This window comes from Lucilia cuprina, chromosome 5 (assembly GCF_022045245.1).
Source record: "Lucilia cuprina isolate Lc7/37 chromosome 5, ASM2204524v1, whole genome shotgun sequence".
Taxonomy (NCBI): Eukaryota; Metazoa; Arthropoda; class Insecta; order Diptera; family Calliphoridae; genus Lucilia; species Lucilia cuprina.
In genome coordinates this window covers 30,241,222-30,262,353 of record NC_060953.1, presented here as the reverse complement: position 1 = coordinate 30,262,353, position 21,132 = coordinate 30,241,222, and the positions used below count along the sequence as shown (strand labels likewise).

General features: G+C 33.6%; 1 protein-coding gene across 1 annotated transcript; it reads right to left on the bottom strand.

The window, feature by feature from the left end:
• Positions 1–17,629: 17,629 nt before the first annotated feature.
• LOC124420220 lies at positions 17,630–18,795 on the bottom strand. The gene is made up of 2 exons (XM_046952434.1): positions 17,708–18,795; positions 17,630–17,639 (listed from the first exon to the last, which is right to left on the bottom strand). Exons 1-2 carry the CDS (start codon positions 18,388–18,390, stop codon positions 17,630–17,632), a joined length of 693 nt encoding a protein of 230 aa, XP_046808390.1. The 5' UTR covers positions 18,391–18,795.
• Positions 18,796–21,132: the final 2,337 nt, after the last annotated feature.

Here is a 21,132-nt window from a genome sequence, read left to right as displayed (position 1 = left end):
ATTCGTTTATGGCTGGGGTCGGCAAACTACGGCTTGCGAGCCAAATGCGGCTCTTAGGATGTGGAGCTGTAGCTCTACACAAAAAAATATACACAATTTTTTTCTTAACAATCGTTTGCATAAATATAATTTCGATATTTATAAATATTTTTGTTTGGGTTTTTAACGAATTTGTTTGATTTTTACTGATCCAATAAATGTTTTTCTTTGACTTTTGATTTTTAGTCAGCATTTTAAATACAACAATAAAACAAGCTTGGGAACGTATTAAAATGAATTGATATAATTCTTATTTGGTTTATAACATTTAATGTCCAAGTGTTTCAGTTTTTACAGTACAAAATAATAGTTTCTAGAATATGAAATAAAATTGTTTTTAAAAATTTTAATTTTTAAGAATTAGCTTGTACTTCTGCCTGGATGCTTTTGTTATGATTTGGTAAACGGTGGTGTATTTCTGCTTTTGGATCTTCATTATAGAACCCCAGCCCAGAACCATCCGTGTAACAAAGGATTCCTACCGGTATTAGCTATAATGTTCCGCTTGACCAAGATATTCTATTTGGGATCAGCGTTTCAAAGTTTCCGACATATACCGCCTTTGGCCAGTTCTCCTAAAGTAAAGAGCCGTTCGGCTGTGAGCGCCGCCTCATATCTTAAATATGTTTCAATGGGTGGAATATATAGCAACGTTTCCAAAACCTTGGTTAAAGTAGTAGACATGATACCACTTATACCCAAGCAGCATGTACGCTGAACTCTCTGTAGTAGTTTGATATTGCAATTTTTATCTAAAGCAGTCCACCAGATTATTGAAGCATAAGCTAGATACATTACACTTTTATAAAGCCAATTTGTCATAGTAAGACTAAGACCCCATTTCATGCCTATAGTTCTCCTACATATTGCCCAGCACCGATGTGCCTTGTTGATCCTATTCTCTATGTGGTGTCTCAATTTTAACTTTCGGTGGAGGATTACACCTAAGTACTTAACTTTGTCTGTCACTGTTATCTTCTTGCCCAGAAAGCAAGGTTCGATATACGTAGAAATTTTTGTCTTTCTTGTGAAAAAAAACAGATTTCCGTTTACGCTGTGTTAACATTCAGAGCCTCCTCAGCTCTTCTACACAAGTAATTTGGACCCTTTCCCTTTAAAAGTATTACGACATCGTCTGCATAGCAGACAGGTCTAAGTTCTTTCTCGGTTAGGGTCCGTGGGTGGCTATTTACTAGAGTATTCAATTATTCGGGTTTTTGTCTTATTCGGTTTATTCGACAAATAACTATTTGAGGTTATACGTTACCCGGTTAATAATCGGATAATTGAAAATTATTCGGTTATTCGAACTAAAGGAAACTAGATGTTACTATTGCTTTTTACAATAATTTCTTTATATTACACACTGTAACAATTTTGAAAAAAGCTTTCAAATATGGAAAAGTTGATAAGCATGTGAAAATAGATTACACTTATAGCAATTCTGCGTACTCCGATTTTTATGTCCTTATAAAAGGATTTCAAAGTTTAAAGGCCTACAAACAAATATTTAAAATATTTATATCCATTTTATGGTGTCAAATGGATGCTGGTAATCTGTACATTCTATATACATATGTTATTTACCTGTCTCACAAAAAAAAATGAAAAAGAAATATAATTTGAAAACATTTCATTTTCGACACAAAAACTTTTAACTTGGAAATCTTTTAGATTTCCAATTCTTTCTTGATGGTCTCGATGATTTGAAATAAATTATATTATTTCGAAGCAGAGGAACTCACCTTCATTTGAAATTAATATTAATGCCAACTTTTTAATATAAATTTGGAATTCATCTTTTGAAATCGGATGTCATTTAAACTTTAAAGTCCTTTAAATAGCCGATTATGAAAAAACTGAGTATACAGAGTTAATACTAATGGTCCACAGTTTCCTGTAACCATAGATTTTTTCAAGCTTGAAAATAACTTTTGAACGGTTTATAAACAAAATTATTATTTTCACTTCTTTCTCTATAATTCTATGTTTAGTTCTTCTCAAATATTATAAACCATTCCCGTTTATGTGAAATGCTTTGCTATATAAAGAAATTACTGTTTTAAGATTTTCAACGAGTTCTAGAATTCATACGTTCCTGAAGAACTTATTGGAAATACTTAAGAACACAACAATGTTCCCAAAAAACAGGTTGTAGAAATAAATGCTATATAATTATTTCCATGATTTCTTTTCAAAAATCATCAAATAAATTTTCTTTATTATAAAAAAAATTATTAAGAAATTAAGAAAAGAAGAAAATTTATAATAAAAATAGCAATTATGTAGAAAATATATAGTAATTTTACTGCTAAATAGTGAGTTATTCTTCATCGGTCAATTGATAGAAATTATTCGGTTTATTAGTTATTTGAAATTTGACAATTTTCATTTATTCGAACGATTAATCGTCAAAAATCAATCAATTAACCGATCGACGATTAATCGTTTGAATACTCTACTATTTACCCAGAGTAAATGCCACCCTGTGGTATACCGCGAAATACCTTTTTCCTGATAGTTATATCGTACATCTCGCAGCTTATCCATCTATTCCTTATCATGAGGTTGATTCAGTTACGGAGCACCCGGTCAACATAAAAGTATTCTAGGGATTGGATAAGAGTATTAGTGTGCAAGTTATTGAAATCGCCTTCGATGTCAATGCATTCCGCCAGTGTATTTAGTATAGTTTGCTATAAAAGGATGCACCTATGTAGTAATTTGAAATTTTTGTCGGGTATACTGTCTCAGATGTATGGAAATCAGTCCCGCCTTTATTTGTAACAGTGCCGCGAAAATGCCTTGAGGCCCTACAGCTTTATAGGGAGCGAAGGTCTTGATTGCCCCTTTAACTATATCAGATGTAATTACAATTTCCGTGTTAGCCTCCCATTTCTCCAATATTGGTTCGTCTATGTTATTCGATGTACCGGGTGGGAAATTGGAGTTCATTAGAAGTTTTATTGTCTCATCCATATCCTCCAGCCTCCTGTCCGTGTCATCGATCATAGATTTCGGTTGAACCATGAGTCTCGTTTGGCCTTACCAAGTTTACTACGATGTTCATCCCATTAACTGCGTCGTTTTACGCTGTGCCCGGTTAAACAGTTTGCAAAAAATCTTACCAAGGTACCGGATTTCCCCGGTTTCTCCTGGGCAGATCTCCGCTTATATCTAATACTTCTTCTCTGATTCTATTGACGAAGGTAGCTTTATTATCTAATTTCGATGTGACCAAGTCTTTAGTATTAAGGAAATCCATGAGGGCTTGTTCTCTGCGATTGTCGTTTGTACTACCCCAAGCTACATGGTGGAAGTTGGCATCACAACATATTACAATTTTCTTATTTTTTCTTTGTGTCTCTTTGACAAGTTTCATCAGCTTCGACGTTCGTGGTAGTGTCGGAGAACCGAAAGGCAGGTAAACAGATGCAAGATATGTTGCTACGACCTTGCTTCAGCACCGTTGCATCCGATGTGGATAATTCTGATGAGAGGAGAAAACATAAGTTCTTGTAACATGAGATACATGTTCTCGGTCGGGACCCTGTATCATCGTAGAAAATTTGGAAATTTACGTGATTTTGAATCTATAACATTTTTGTTAAAAAAATATATTGAATTTTAACATAAATTTTACTGATTCTAAAAAATTAAAATTTTTAGAAAAAAGTACTGCTATACTTACAACAATTTTATTTCACATTCTGGAAACTATTAGTTTGTACTGTGAAAACTGAAACACTTATACAATAATTGTTATAAATCAAAAAAGAATTAAATCAATTCATTTTAATACATTCCAAAACTTGTTTTATTGTTATATTCCGTATGCTGTCATATAAATAAAACATAAATAAAAACATTTATTGAATCAGTAAAAATATTTACTAAAAATTAAATTTATTTCAATAAAATATTTGTTATGTTTTATATCTTTTTGAAATACGAAATATATATACATCATGTTTCTCTAACAATAATATGTAAAATATTTACCTAATAGCTACATTTATCACATAATATCAAAATATACGAAGTATGCTCCTACCGTGACCAGGTCACGTTTTTGGAGACAAAAAGTGTTGTAACTCAGAGTGACTTAAAGTAGCATGCATTGTGTATATTATATAAATTATGAATTGCAATACTAGCTTTGTTTTGAGGTACTAAGCGTGTTTCTATTATTTGTCGTTCTGGAGTTATGTTTTCATACGTTAGCTTTTTGATCAAAAGATTTGATTTTTCAATCTTTGAGAGACGATCGGCTATCTCAATGTGTAGAAAGGGGAATCAGTTTGTGCGGTTAAGACGAACAAGATTCCGACATTTTGTACTTTAATTACGACATTTAAAAGAAGGTGTTTTAATTGACAGATGGAAGTCTGTGATAGTTACACCTATGTTTAAGGATATTAAGGAAGATGATGAAACATTCTAAACTATCTTTTATTTCCAAATTATTTGAACATATTATTTATAAAAGATTATGTTAATAAAAGTTATGGATATCGCCATAACAGCATGAAGTTGAAGTCATACTGATTTTTCTAAGGCTTTTATCAAATTGTCACATCCTATTCTTCTTTGGAACTTGGGTTGTTTCATTTTAATTTATAAAAATAGTTTATATCGTAACTAATAGAATTTGTAAACTTGTTATTGATATCCACGAATCTTTTTTTAAATTCCCAAAATTCAAGGTGTTTCTCAAGGAAGTATTTTGGGTCCCTTGTTTTTAATTCATTTATTAATGATGTATAAAATTTTGATGATATATCTTCGTGTTTCAATAAATCTAAGTTTTTATTATATGTGAATGACTTAAAAATTGTTCTTAAGACAGATTCTGTGGATGATCTTTTTTATTTACAGTCAGATTTAAATAATCTTTCTGAATGGTGCAGTGCAAATTGCCTTTAGTTAAATCATATTAAGTGTTTTCATGTTCCATTTCATAGGAAGTTTGCCAACATTTAACTTTTTAATTTTAAGTTATTATTAAATTAAACCAAGTTAATTCAATACTAGGCTCAGGAGTCGTTTTTGATACCACAATGACCTCACATTGAACATAGGTATAGTTCCTAAAGCATGTAAAATATTGGTATTATTGAAAAAAAATTGCTCTGAATTTTCTGAAATATATTTATACGTCTTTTGTAAGATCGAAGTTAGACCATGCCTCTGTTGTATGGAGTCCTCATGTTACGTCCTATATATCTCGAATTAAGAGAGTTCCATACGTTTTGAGTCCAATATTTTTAAAATTTGGAGGAGTGAGTATACTCCTTTTCTTATGAGTCTAGATGCCTTCTTTTGAGTTAAAGTTCTTTGGTATATCGAAAACCGTTCCATTATTATAAATGGCTTCATTGATTCCCCGGACATTTTGTCATTAATTCCTCTTTATTTTCCTCCAAGTAGTCTCAGGTTAATTAATACTTTTAATATCCCAGTACATCGTACTAATTATGCAATTAATGGACCTGTTGACTATAAATAAAATAAATTTGTTTCTCCATAGAGAATCCCAAGCCTATATTGAATTTAGTAAATCAAAACTAATTTTAAGTTATTATTTTTTTATGCTTTAAAGTAATTTTAATATTAAATCATGGCCCATATAGTAGTATATAGGCGAAACTGATTGTCAAAGACCTAATGCCCCTGTCAAAGACCTAAAATTATTTTTATTTCGATTGTAAAATATAAATTATTATCGGAATTTTAAAAAGATTAAAAGTGTCTCAAAAAAATAAACATTAAGTTTAAGTGATAAGAAAAACTATTAAGTGCTAATATCTTCGCAATCTCGCGAAGAAAATGTAAAGTTTTGTGAGTGCGTTTAGTTCTCACAAGTGTGTTTTATTTTCTAAGAGCTCGTCTAAGTAAAGAGAATAACATTTTTGCTTTGACAACCGCTTTTTTTCATAGACTGAAATAAATAAATTAATTCATTTTTTTACTTTTTTTATAGGTTTTATTGTTCTGTTTTCAGTAAAAACAAATGTCGTTTTTATTCAATATTCTTACCACAATCATATGCATGTTAGTAAGTAACAACACTCTTGTCTATGAGTACTATGTTCAAATGTATGGCGGACGACCATATTGTTTTAAAAGTTTCCCTTAATATAGTTTTTCTATAATGATGTCCTTAATTGAATTACCCCTCGGCGTCATGGTTATAAGCTTATGCGGACTCATCGGGAACAAAGTCACCCTTCGAGCTTCAACTGTTTTTATTGGTTACTTAACGTTGGGTGTGCTTTATTATAGCGATCGATAACTACATACACATATAATTTACGATATACTTATTATTTTACATACACTGTGCGAAAGACGAAATATTTTACACTAGACTCCTGTAAATCCTTATGCAGAATAAGACTTTAACATTATAAAAATGTATATAAAGATTAAATTGGACATGGAAAATTTGTATGTAAACTTAAATCCTTATCCTAATTTTTACAAAATACACTTTTTTTAATTTGTGTAAAACTTCTTGTCCGCAAAACGACATTTTGTGTAGTATAAGGAAGTTATAAATTTCAAAATAATATAAAAAATTCTTAAATGGACCAATCCAAATGGGTTTTTTTTTTTGTTAACTATTTATCAGCAAAAGTTTAAAATTACTAAAATTTTGACACTTATTTCGATAAAATGCGAAGATACAAATCATTTTGTAGACCAAAAATATCGAACAAACATTTAAATTTTTTCCATTTCTGTAACTTTAGTGAGAATTTCTCACATCGAAAAGTGTGAAACAAAAATTCCATCGTTTCTCGATTTGTGAGTTAAAACTGTTTCTGTAACTCAAAGCGAGAAGAGGCAACACAAATTATCTTTTTATTGAAAATTTGCGATAAAAAAGTAAACAAAATTAGCCAAACAATTTTAAAACTAAAGATAAAATTAACAAAAAATATACATAGATATTAAATAAAGAGTGTGCAAAAATTATACCAATGAATTCTCCTCTGGTGAATTCTAATATACGTCCACGTATTTGTTTCAGTTTTTACTTCGTTATTTCGGATATCCCTTCATTTTTCTAAAAATTAAATGACAGAAAGTTCTCAAAAAAAAAAAAAAACAATTCAATTCACATTGTTTTTTGTTCAATTTCACTGTTTCAAGAAATCAGTGATGCCAAGTGTAGGAATTTTTCCCTTTTGTAGGGATTTCTTTCAAAATTTTCATTTGTAGGAAAAAGGGAATGATTTCTTACTTTTGTGAAATTGTAGGAATTTTTTCAATTTAATAGTTATTATATAAATACATATTCAATTTCAATTTAGATGAGAAACATAATCCCTCAACTATCTGAATCTGGATTTTAAAATTCCTTGGTTTGTTTAAAAGTTAGTAAAATGTAATTTCTCTCGAAACAACTTTTTTTCAATTATGATAGTATTGTATAGCGATATATTATGGCTCCTTATAGAAAGTGAAGTCGATTATTTTTGCTTTTTATTTTATTCTTATGTTTTTTCCTTGTATTTTTTTTAACCCTTTCACGCTCAACACTAAACCGCTGAACTTTTTGTAAATATGACTTTACCATACACACTTTATTTTGACGTATATTGATAATTTTTGATAAAGAATGTAAAAAGTGTTTTCGAAGGATATCGCAGGATATTACCTTTTTTATCATGTAGTAAACTCAAAATTACGCTCTATATTGAGTTAAATAAGCCTAAAAATGAAAAAAAGTAGTTTAGGGAAAAATGTAGGGAAAATAAAATGTTTGTGTAGGGAAAAAAGGGGATTTTTTCTCATAAGCGTAGGGATTTTTGAAAAATATCACCTGGCATCACTGCATGCAATACCATCCTGTGATATCCATCAAGAACACTTTTTCCATTTTTATATCAAAAACTATCAAAATATAATGTGTATAGAAGTCATATCCATAAAAAGTTCAGCGGTTTAGTTAAGGGAATTTTTTAAAGTGTAATTTTCAATGAATTCACGTACATAGTATGTCGGGAAATGTTACATGTTGTTTAGGTGTTTTTTAGTTTTTCTTTCGTTTCTTGACAGGGTTGAAGCAAATGGAGAACCATTCATTAGAAATGCAAATTTGTAAATGAAAACAAAAACATATTATTCCAATTTACATATTTCGAATTCCATTACTTTTCTTTTGTGCATCAAAGTAAAGTTTTCAAATACTTTGTGGTTGTCTGTGCAGCAAAGCAAAAATGTTTGTAGCAGAAAGTATTGGAAGCAATTAGGGCGATATTAGTTAAAAATGTTAAATGTAAGACCGTATTGAACTATAAGAGGGCCATCGCACAGTGTTAAGAAAAGAAAGTGAGAAATAATAGTCGCCGTACACCAGTCCGTTTTTGTGATATCGCAGCTTTATAAAAGGTTTTTGAATCAGATATCACAAAGCACAAATTTGTATATAAATTAGTATATTTGGGGATTAACTCAGAAAATATTACAGTCCTCAAATTTTAGCGAAACAACTCTACTGTCCATATAAGTACATAGGATAAATATCTGGCGCAATAGCAATAAGAGAAAGTGGCACCTCCCGTATGAATTAAATACAAAATCGATTTTCTCCGAAACTATTAGAGGCAGAATCTTAATATTTTGCATGAAGTACTTTAATGTCCTTGTGAACATTAGGGGAAAATTAGCAGGTTTGTATTAGGGGTACTTGAAATCTCACAAATGAATTAAATTAAAAAAAATATTTTTTCTGAGAAACTATCAGACCTAAAATCCTCGAATTTTGCAGGAAATACTCAGTTAGAACATTAAAATTTTTCATATGTTATATCAAAATCCAAATTAACGGTGAACGTTAATAGTTGAGGAGGAATCTCCCATATGAATTAAATACAAAAGAACATATATAAGTGGGAAACCATTACAGCTAAAATCTTTAAAAACCATACAGTGTTTTTGTTTCATTTATATTATTTTCAGGGCAGCAATACGTGTTGCCACAACAAACATTTTATGTACCGATCATCATCAAATTTGTTAGGCAGAAATTTTTTCCTGAAAAACTTGTTTATGTTGAATTTCGCAGCTATACTGGTATTACTGTCTGTAAATCGATTCGGTTTCAATACCGAGAAGCTTTTAAACCCGAATTTGGTGTTCTGCAAATCGAACTTTTATTTGAACGTAAAATTCAGAAAAATAATCATATTTTAAATGAAAAAGAGTTTAAAATGCCCATAGCATTTATATTAAGTTACAATTACTTATATTGAAAAACGTAAAAAATATTTTTTTTAATTTATTTGAACAAAATTAAAATCGATTTACTTTCGCCTATATTTGTGTGCTCGCTTTTAAAACGAAAATTATGAGAATTCGTTTTTTAAATAAAAATTTACTCGACTTATGTTTAAAGAACATATAAGATTATGAGCGTTTTTCTTTCAAACATGATTATTTTGAAGTTTGTTGCTATATTGAGCTTTGAAGTAATTTTCCGCGGGAACTTCATATGGAGAGTAGGGTCAATTATGTGCCGATTCTCATATGCTTTGACAATACATTAGGGCTCCAAAAAAGCTTGTTCATGTCGATTTTCATCGCTATATAGACAGACGGACGGACATAGCTGGATCGTTTTAGAATTTAATAAGGACCAATATTTCGATTTCCCATCTTTAGCTGGTTTATTACCAGTGATCAAAGATTTTTTTATTTTTTACATTTTAAAAAGATAATAAAATAACCAAAACGAAAAAATAATTCACATATACATATGCAAATTAAAAATAACCATTTTGGTTAATAATAACCAAAGTGGAACACGGGTAGCAATGCACACTGTGTATATCTAGTACCTAGAAAGGAAAAATATAGAATATTAAAATGCTTGGGTTTGACCTTCACAGTTTATGGATTAACACTTCAATTTTTACAAAAATTCACTTTTACTATTATCTGAAATTTTACATTATTAAAAAGGTGTTCATAAGTCACATCGATGATTTTCCATATAATCATCAATGATTAGATACGATTTACGTTATCTAATGAAAATAAGAACTTATATTTCAAGAAATACAAGTACATATACTTAATTTATATTTATGGTTTTATATAATACTAGCTTATAACCCGCTACCTTGTTAGCGATCCGTTTTACAGATATTGTAAAATTTTGATAACCTCTCTATTTCTTATTGTTGTAAATTTAATATATATATATATATATATATATATATATATATATATATATATATATATATATATATATATATAATATAATATATATATATATATATAATAATATATTTAACTTACACTTCTTAAATGATTAATGAAGAGCTTCACCCAATTTTTTTATTTTTTTGAAAATAATATACAATTAAGGTGTACACATACATACATATCTATGGCTACATAATTTTGAATGATTTGCATTTTTTTAAATGATTAATACATACTTAGTTTTTTTACTTGAAGACTCTAAATAGCCAAAATTTTTAAGAAGAAAAAAAACATTAAAAAACATTTTAGCTTCTGGTCAATTATATTATGTGAGGCAGGTGTAAATGGTAATCTATGCATGATGCATTTGCTCGTGTTTATGCATCCATGCACAACATCTAAGAGTTTATTCATCCATCCAAACATCCAGCCGTCAGAGGCACCCTTTATTATTAAAGATTTAAATTAATTCAAAAATGCTTCACTCGTTTTAGAAAAAAATATACACACTGTATTGTTCGTTAAATAAGATAAAGTTACAAAAAAACAGAAATACATATTTTCAAATACATTCAGATAAAGGGTTTCTGGCACATTCTATTATTAAAAAAATAATAATAGGAGTATGTGTTAGTTTGTTTCTGTAGTCCCAACGTAAACAGGCAACTTACAAATGTCTGCTTAAGTGGAGGGATAGTGGAAGAATGTAAATTTTACGAAAGAAAAAACATTCTATACCCCTTCATCAATTCATCAAAAATGTAGTCTTGATTGGCAGGACAGAGGACGAGTACATTTTTGAGATCGAAAGGATAGGGGTGTTGGAGTAGGCTTAAAAATTAGGGCCAAAAACAAGGTCGATACGGAATAAATTAACTTGAACTATCGACCAGCTAAATTATTTAGATCGATACTAACGGAAGTACATTAAGACAAAGACATGTTTATAAGATGCCGCACACTAAAGACAGGTGATTTTTGATGGACAGATGAATGTTACTTGGGCGAAAGGATAAATACCACAACAAAATAAAAACATACATTATATTTGTAAGTATGTATGAAGGCATGTTTCTTCAACAATTTAATTGATTCGGCGTTTGAGCCACAGAAAAAAAAACAAAGTGCCAAACTAACAAACACATATGTATATGTACATACGCAAGAGTTCATAATGATAATGAACTCTTGCGTTTCTTGCTCCTGTTTGTTCTTTTTTTAATCAATTGCGTGCCACAAATAGCTAAAAGCAACAAGCATCAAAAGTAGCATCTACATCAAAAGTTATACTTACTGCCACTGCAGCAAATTATTAGTTTTATTTAAATTATGCACTTCAAATTGTATCTGCTTCATATATGCTAAATACATATTTCTAATTGAAAAAAAAACAAGACATACAAACGTATCTTCGTATACGTCTTTTGCTTTTTTAACAATGAAATCTCAACTGATATAAAATTGTATAACGATAATTGCTTACAATAATTTGTAGCATCACCTGTTTGATGAATCTTTTGTCTACTTGCATCTTAGGACACAGATAGCCAGCTAACTGCTCATCATTAACAATTTATTGCGTGATTAAAACATTTGCTTCCTGAAACCTATGCAAGTGCGTGAGTTCGAGCATTTCAGCATAAGCATGTACATACATACATACATACATACATGCACGAATAGGTAGATTCTATTATTTTATTAAAACCGTTGGAAAACAAAATAATACTTCTAATCTCTGGGAATTATATTTCCAATTTCATTACTATTTAATATCCTTTTTCATATGAATATTTTCCTGAATTTTTAATATTGTATTAACAAAATCGATAAAAGTTTGAAACTAAAGTTTTGAAACTGCCGACACAAAGGTTTTTCGTTATGACTATACCCCAAATAAGGTATACACTATCTTATAAAGGCAAAAACTCATATTAAAGTTAAACACAGAAAAAATAAAAATGCATCTCAATTATAAAATTGCTCAAAGTTTTGATTTTGCTTTAATCATTATTGATTGATTAACTAACATTTAAAAATATTCATTGGGAAAAAGTGGGAAAATTTTCAATTAAAACAGTATTATTGTAATTAATTAATGTAATTAGATTCGGTGACATATTTCAAACAAGTTTTTTATGAATTTGATTAAATTCGAAATTATTTTATTTTCAAATATCGACTAATAATTCATTATCCTAATTCAAGATTTAACTAAATTGCGAAAAAGCATACCCGATAAATTTACTGATATTTTTCTATAATTTTTATATTTTTATTGAATACAAGTAAGTCAAATATATAAAATGGATGTATATTAGACCGACTCACAAAAAATGGTGCTTGAGTTACCCCACTCAAAATATTCACTGTTATATATATAATACTAGCATATCCTGGGTGCTTCGCTACCCTAACTTAAATAAAATACATACAAAATTTTGTTTACTTTAAAAGAAAATTGAAATTGATTAAAATTTTTTTAATGTTTTAGTTTTATACATACAATATCACGTGAAAGTATAGTCGGGCATGGCCGACCATATAATACCCTTCACCATGAGTATATTTTTACAATTTTTACTTTTATAAAATTTTTATTTTTTGTAAAGAAACTTTTATGTTGAATATTACCATAATTCCAAAATATTTAAGCCATTTATTGATAAAAAAAATAAAATTTCTAAATGAGGCTTTATATAGGTCAAATATGGGCCGATCCTCGGTAAATTTGGGAAAAGGATATATTTCTAAATAACAGTTAGTTTTGTTGAGTTTCATTGCGATACAAATGGTTACAAGTCAATTTTAGACGTTTAAGTCATTTTTTGAAGGGGGTTTTGTATGGGGGCCAGGGTCAAATATAGGCCGATCCTTACGAAAATCTGCAGTATCATTTATACTTATATAAAACTTATTTGTGCCAATTTTTAGAGAGATAGCAGAATATTTGACGTAAGTATAGCATAAAAAGTTCAAATCGGGAGGTACGGTTGTATGGGGGCTAGGTGAAATAATGGACCGATTTCAACCATTTTCAATAGGCTTCGTCCTTGTGCCAAAAAAACATGCTTGGTCCAAATTTCATCAAATTATCTTTAAAATTGCGGCCTGTACCTTGCGCACAAGGTTTACATGGACAGCCAGCCGGACGGACGGACGGACATGTCTTAATCGACTCAAAAAATGATTCTGAATCGATCGGTATACTTTAAGGTGGGTATTGGACCAATATTTTTGTATGTTACAAACATCAGCACAAACGTATAATACCCTCCCCACTATAGTGGTGTAGGGTATAAAAAGTACCAAAATTCCCTTTCATTCACTAAGGTCCCTACATTTTAAATTTTATTTTCAATATCTATGTTTAATATCGTAAAAATATCAAAAAGAACCATTGGAAGAACGAAAAAGTACATCTCTCTCAATCCATTATAAAGAATTTAAAGGTACTATTTGAAGAATAGAAAAGTACCAAATAGTTCCCACTTAAAGGATATTATTCAGTCAAGACCATGTATGTTAAAATTAATGTTCCTAGGTAGAATATTTTAGAAAATTAAAAAAGTACAATTTATGAGATAAAAAGTACTAAAAAGTTGTCTCTTAAGAATTATATTCAATGAGGACCGTGATGTTTGAGTTCATATTAAGGAACATACATAGAGTATCATTAGAAGAAAGAAAAAGTACCAAAAGTGAATAAATTTTACCTAAGTGGAAGGTAAGGTAAGAAGGGCACCACTCAATAAACATGAGTGGCTCACTTGGGTCCACCTAGTTGCGGTCCCGTTGTGTTACCCTAGTGGTCGTAGGAGTTCAATTGATTTTCACTCTCTACTTCCATTTTTAAACCAACCAGTTTGATTTACAAAGTTTAGGATATTCTTTAGACATATCCCAGATAGCTCATCCAGACAAGATAAAGCAGAAAGGCCGAAACATTGTTCTCTGCTTTCATTGAATGATGGGCAGTTACAGAGAAGGTGAGGTATTGTTTCCTCTTCCTCCTCATTGTTACAACTTCTACAGTAGTCGTTATATTCGACACCCATTCTTCTGGCGTGATTGCCAATAGTACAGTGTCCCGTTATGACTGATACCAGCACTCTTATCTGTTCCCTGCGAAAGCTTAATAGTAAGCTTGACCTGGGAGCATCGTATAGAGGCCAAATTGACCTCGAATTGAGACAGGTGGTTTCACTGAACCATCTGATTTGAGCCATCTCATATAGTTCAGTCTGAACCAGTAGCTTACAGTTAGTAAGAGAGATACCAGTAAATGCGTCGATTTCATCCTCCCCTCTCATCGCACCATTCCTGGCAAGTTCGTCAGCTATACAGTTTCCCCGACAATTACTATGTCCAGGAACCCATATTAGCGTTAGAATGTCTCGCTATCTCATTCAAAGATACCCGGCATTCTTCGGTTAACCTAGATGTCGTAAAGACACCCGCTAGATTTTTGATCGCAGCTTTGCTGTCCGTATATATACATATATCACCCGATATTTGATAATACCTCAGCCAGTTGGCGACTCGTTTAATAGCAGATATCTCTGCCTGTAAAATACTACAATAATTAGGTAGCCTAAAAGAGGATTTGATTCCAAATCTTTCAATGTAAAAGCCACCACCCACTCTTCCACTCCTCTTGGAGCCGTCAGTGAAAACATTTGTTACACCATCAGTTGAGTGTGACTCGTGTACTGAATTCCTATTGGGAATTCGGATGTGAAAGTGTCTGTCGAAGTGAGGTTTCGCAACGCAATAGTCTACATTAAGATGCAAGGACTCGAAGTGTTTAATTATTCGTGAGTGCCCTATACCTCTACTACCGGACCACGAACCACACGCGTTTAGTCTGATTGCAGAATTAAGGGCTAGTTGAATCGCCATCAGGTCAGCTGGTAACCAGTTCATTATGGTTAGCAGGGCCTTCGTTGGCGTCGTCCTCATTGCTCCCGTGATCAGTATTGCAATATTTCGTAAGGTACGTTCGATGGCTGCACAATGAGAAGCGTTTTCCAATGCCTGCCACCATACAATAACACCATAGAATAGTATGGGCTTAACAACCGCTTTGAAGATCCAGTTGATACCTTTAGGGTTGACGCCCCAGTTTGAACCAACTGCCCTCTTGCAGGTGTAAATAGCTATATTTGCCTTATTTATCCTGTTTTGGATGTTAATATTCCAGGATAGTTTACTGTCAAGGATTACTCCAAGGTATTTCGCATGATCAGTGAGATTGAGTCTTATTCCGTTTAACTTTGGAGGCATAAAGTTTTCAATCTTATACTTCCTTGTAAAAAGAACAAGTTCAGTTTTCAGTGGATTCACACTGAGGCCACAGGTAACACTCCACTTGCTGAGCAAGTTAAGAGCAGATTCCATGCAGTTTGATATAGTATCTAGGAATTTGCCAGATACCACTACCGCGACATCATCAGCATAAGCGACAGTCTTAATTCTCCTTTTATCCAGTTCATTTAGTAAGGAGTTCATAGCCACATTCCAGAGAAGGGGAGATAGAACTCCCCCCTGTGGTGTGCCACGACTGGCGAGTCTTGAGACATTGACTCCGCCCATCGTTGCACTTATGACCCTGTTACTCAGAAGTTTTTTAATAAGCTGCTGAGTTCGATGATCAACCCCTAGTCCATCAAGTGCGTCTATAATGGCATTGGGTTCGACATTGTTAAAGGCACCTTCGATGTCAAGGAAGGCAACAAGAGAGTACTCCTTATTCGCTAGTGAACTTTCTACATGTCCCACTAGCGAGTGTAGAGCCGTTTCCACAGACTTGCCTTTGGTATAGGCATGTTGTGATTTGGAGATCAATTCTGTGGGGATGGTTAATCTCACGTGTACATCAATGACTCTTTCAAGAGTCTTGAGAAGAAAAGACGCAAGACTGATTGGTCTATAGTCTTTAGGTTTGGTATGTGATGTCTTTCCCCCTTTAGGAATAAAGACCACATTATATCTCATCCACATATGAGGGATGTATAGCAACCTTAGGCATGCTTTGTAGATCGATAGCAGCCATGGAGTGACGAGATCTTCATTCTTCTGAAGATCCGCAGGTATAATACCATCTGGACCCGGAGATTTGTATGGGTCGAAACTGTTTAAGCTGGTATCAGGCGCTAAATGAACCGGGTCTACCGTCTCCTCATTAAGAGGTTGACATCCCGGAAAATGAGTGTCCAGCAGCACTTCCAAGGATTCTCTGCAGGACATAGTCCAGTTGCCACAGGGCTTTTGGATATAGCTCGGGACAACATGTGAGGTAGACAGAATCTTGCGAAGTCGGTTGGTCTCGGAGGAACCTTCAACGTTCGTGCAGAAGTCCCTCCACGCCTTCCTTTTCGCATTTCTAGTCAAGTTTTTGAAACGATTCACTGAGGTCTTATAGGGTATCCAGTTATTGGTCCTTTTTGCCTCGTTGAACAGTTTACGGCATACTTTCCTAGCATTTGCTATTTCATTGTTCCACCATGAGGGTTTGGATTTTCCTCTCTTGATGGAGGGTTTACAGGCAGTTGTTGTCGCCATACGGAAAGCATCCGTTAGGGTGTGAACTGCTGCGTTAATATCCTCAGTACTTTCTAGAGTAGGGAGAGAAATAAGAGACGAGGAAAGCAGGTTATGTTGAACTTCCCAATTCGTCTTCCTTCTATTAAGAATACTATTCATATTCCCTTTTATATTGCCAATCATAAAGTCTATATATCGATGGTCTGACAAAGAACAGTCGTTAGATACGGTCCAATGCGTGATACATTCGCGGTGCTTAGCACTCACGAGCGTTATGTCTAGTACCTCTCTTCTGTTAGATACAATAAAAGTGGGTTCTGAACCCCTATTTACTACTTCCAAATTTCTACTAATAATGAAATTGAAAAGTTGCTCACCTCTTGTGTTAGTGTCGCTGCTACCCCAAATACTGTGGTGCGAGTTAGCGTCAGCACATATGACGACAGGGATATTGTGCATATTCGCCTTATCTACCAATCTACGGACATTGTTATTGGGAGGACAATCCCCGTGATCATGGGCCATATAACTAGAAACCAGCCATGTGTTAGTGCCGCCATGTTCTAGTGCGGCTGCGACCGTATCTTCATCACTAAAATCAGATAAGATGAAGATGTGAAGAGATTTTTGGCCAGAATACAGGACCTTACTTTACCTGAACTTTTAACATACAGGATTTTATAGTCCTTATGTTGTAGTCCGCAAACCCGATCCTGATGGATCCATGGTTCTTGGACCATTATTAGCTCCTCCCCTCTCTGCGCCACTCGGAGGAGCAATGCAGCTGATGCTGCTTTAGAGTGGTGCAGATTGATTTGAGTCAATCTCACCATCTCCTGGGTTAACAACATCGACCTCCTCATCCTTCCGAGTGGAGAGTTTGCTCATTAATTCAGAGACTGACTGAGCATCATCTTTCTCGGAGGGATCAGAGGTTATGTTGCTAACCGTGCCTTCTATTGACTGCACGGTCTCCTCGCCATCTACCTCCACCTTCGGAGAGGGATCGCCCTTGGAATCGCTACGATAAACGTGGAGGAAGATCGTTCCGAAGCCGTAATAGACCTTCCCCTTTGTTTCTCGCAGCGGTTCCAAGGATTCCTTGTTCAGGACTACGATCACATGTCTTGAAGGTCCGTCAGCCTCTGAAACCCTTACAACTTTCCAGTCATTAGTTGGAAGCTGAGGGTTGCAGCACTTTAGGATCTCCAAGATCTCTTCGGGAGTGGAGGGTTCTGACGGTATTTTGGCGATGGATCGAGGCCTGCGTGGTATCTCCTCAGGAGTCACCACATCAAGCTTAGATCCACCCCATACCTCACCCAATAGCGAAATGGCAGACTTGAGCAGCAACGCTGAGCGTTCGTCTGCACAAGTCATTAGTTTAACGTGACCCTGAAACCATCCAGCGTCATCGCATTGAGGAGGAGTGCCTGGGTTCTCTTTGAGCACTTGCCAGAACACTCCCATCAGTTTTTGCTTCACCACATCCCAGTTAGACTGGGATATGGATCCGTCAACATCGCTTCGGTCAATGACGGCCCGAACGAGGCTGTCTTTAGCAACCTCACTGAAGGAGCGCGTCATTGACTTCTGCGTTTGTTTTGGACGTTTCGTCCCTAATTGCTGGCTTGCAGAAGCTGCTTCCTCCTCTGAACGTTGCCGTTTAGGCGCCGCTTCCGTTTTCACTTCGGCGGGAGGAGAAGCATTGTCTTTGCCAGCTATCTGGGTCTTGGCCCATTGGAGGGAAGCTGATTGCTCCGTGGTGAGTTCCCCGGGTGGTTTGGACCCGAGTAGCTCAATAATCCTAAAGGCGGAACGCCTCGTAGTTGCCGCCCGCTTGGAGGCTTTTTTGTGCCGAGTCGCTTGTTGATTGCCGGACTTGGCAGGGGGTGGTACATCCCCAGGACAGGAGGATACCGTCACTGAACCTGGAGGTACAGTTGGCACTTGGGAAGCTGGTGTAAGAGACGACTTAGCCGATCCCTTATCATCAGTACCCGAAGCAGGGTTTTTAACCGTCTTGGCGGTTTGGGCTGCAGCAGCTTTTGAGAAGTCCAGAGGTACCTCGCCACTTGGTGAACAACTACGGATTGTTTTGAATTTTTTACATTCAGCCAGCCTGGGTGTACCAAACTGACCTCCTGCGACGCCGGTAACTCGCAAACTAGCCTGACCCGGTGTGGCCGCCTGACTAGTCTGGGTAACAGTCGCATTCGACTTTCCACAGCCCATTACCGTCGCTGTGGAAGTAGGGTCCCCGGAGATTATGAAGCCCCTGACCGGGTACGCGGGGCATGCTTCCTTCTTCTCTTCCATTTTTTTGTCATAGTGACAGGTGCATTTTTAACCTTCTGCCAGGTTAAACTGCCGACCCCACGGGGGAAACAGACGCAGACCTAAGTGGAAAGTATTAATAAAAAGAGTACAATGTTTCCCATTTTCGCTTAGAAATATACTTTTTCGAGAATTAAGTTTACAAAATGTTCCGTATTTAAATCTATATATAACAGATAAAACTCAAACGATTCAAATCTGCATTCATTTGTTCGAGAAAAATTGTGTTTTCAAAAAGGTACCAAACAATTAACTCCAATTTGGTCCTATATAGCATTAGCTTATTTTGTGTGAGTAAATAAATTACTTTTTTAAATTTTATAAAAATAAAATTTCCCGTTTTTCCCCTTTTTGATAGTTTTTTTCCCCAGTGAAATAGCAAACATTTTATTACAATAATATTATTACAGAGTTAGTCCGTAATTTAATAGGAATAATTCAATAAACCGAAAAAGTTTTCTTAATGTGCTAAAAAAAGTACCATAAATATAATTTTCTCCCTTTTACACCCAAAAAGGACTGAATTTTAAAAAAGTACGAAACAGGTGTCTCAAAATTTTGGGAGATGTATCCAAAATATTTAGAAAAATTTTATTATGTTAATTAGTTCAAAAGTTATAAAGGGCCAAAAAAGGTACCAAAATCACCTTTGTTACACATTCTTACCCCTTAAAAGTACGAATTAAAAAAAGTGACAGACACCCATAATTTTGCTCATTTTAAGAGTATCACTAATTTTGTGTAAGATAATTAAGAAAACCTGTTTTACCCGTTTTTTCCCCTTTTTACCCGTAAATGTACAAATTTGCAAAAATCCCTCCTTAGTGGATCTACATAACCAAAAATACATCTACTGTCTAAATTTCATGATTCTAGGTTCAGCCGTTTGGGCTGTGCGATGATGAATCAGTCAGTCAGTAACGCTACTCTTTTATATATATGATGTTACCCAAAACATTTTAAATTTAGTGTTGTCCGTTCGTGAACTGGACAGTTTTCAAAAAAATATCGTATATGGGACTCGATTTTTCATGTTAAATTCAATATTTTACCCAACTTTAAATAATATTTGTTATGTTTTATAATGGTTCCCAAAATATTTCTAGTCTATCGATGGCCGTTCGTGACCGCTTACAAAAGAGTCCCTTTTTAGTTATTTTTTTTTTATTTTATTGTATTTCTTTAACAAAATATGCAATATGTTTGTGGTATCATTTAAAAGGTTTTTTGAAGCCAAGTCTAGTGTAAAGTTTGCAAAATTGTGCATACATTTTATTAGTAGAAAACCTAACAATTTTAAATATTTTGGAATATGACAATTATGAGCAGACAGTTATTTGTGATTAATACATCATTGGACGAGGATTAAACTCCTTTTAAAAAATACCCCATATTGGATATTTTGTTTTAAAACAAAACAAGATTACAAAATCAAAGAAAGGTTAATTTTAAGAGGGGTAACAAAACACGTTTTGCTTTCCATACAGAGTCCGTCTAATGTACATATGTAGCAAAAAATCACAATATTTTCATTTACACTTAAGTGACTGTAAAACCAATCTTAGCTGAGAATTTAATTTAACACGAGGCTAAGTGCACCGCCTTATTTGAATGTATTTTAAATATAATACATCCAAATATAACTCCCACAGAATAACACTGTGTGTAATTTTTTTAAGTCATGATTAAATAACCATATACGGAGACCAATATATGATAAAATACCAAAAATAAGTAAGAGTTTTATATTCGGCTGTGTCGAATCTTATATACCCTTCTAGGTTCTAGGTTCAATATTATGGAAAATTCAAAAAGTCATTTTTTAGAACGAAAAAGTACCAAAAAAGTCCCTTTTTATAGGTTCTTACCTTGTCAAGGTCCTACATTCTAAATGTTATGTTTCTAGGTTCAATACTAAAGAAAATTCAAAGAGCACCGTTTGTAGAACGAAAAAGTACCAAAAAGCCCCTTTTTATAGGTTCTTGCCTAGTC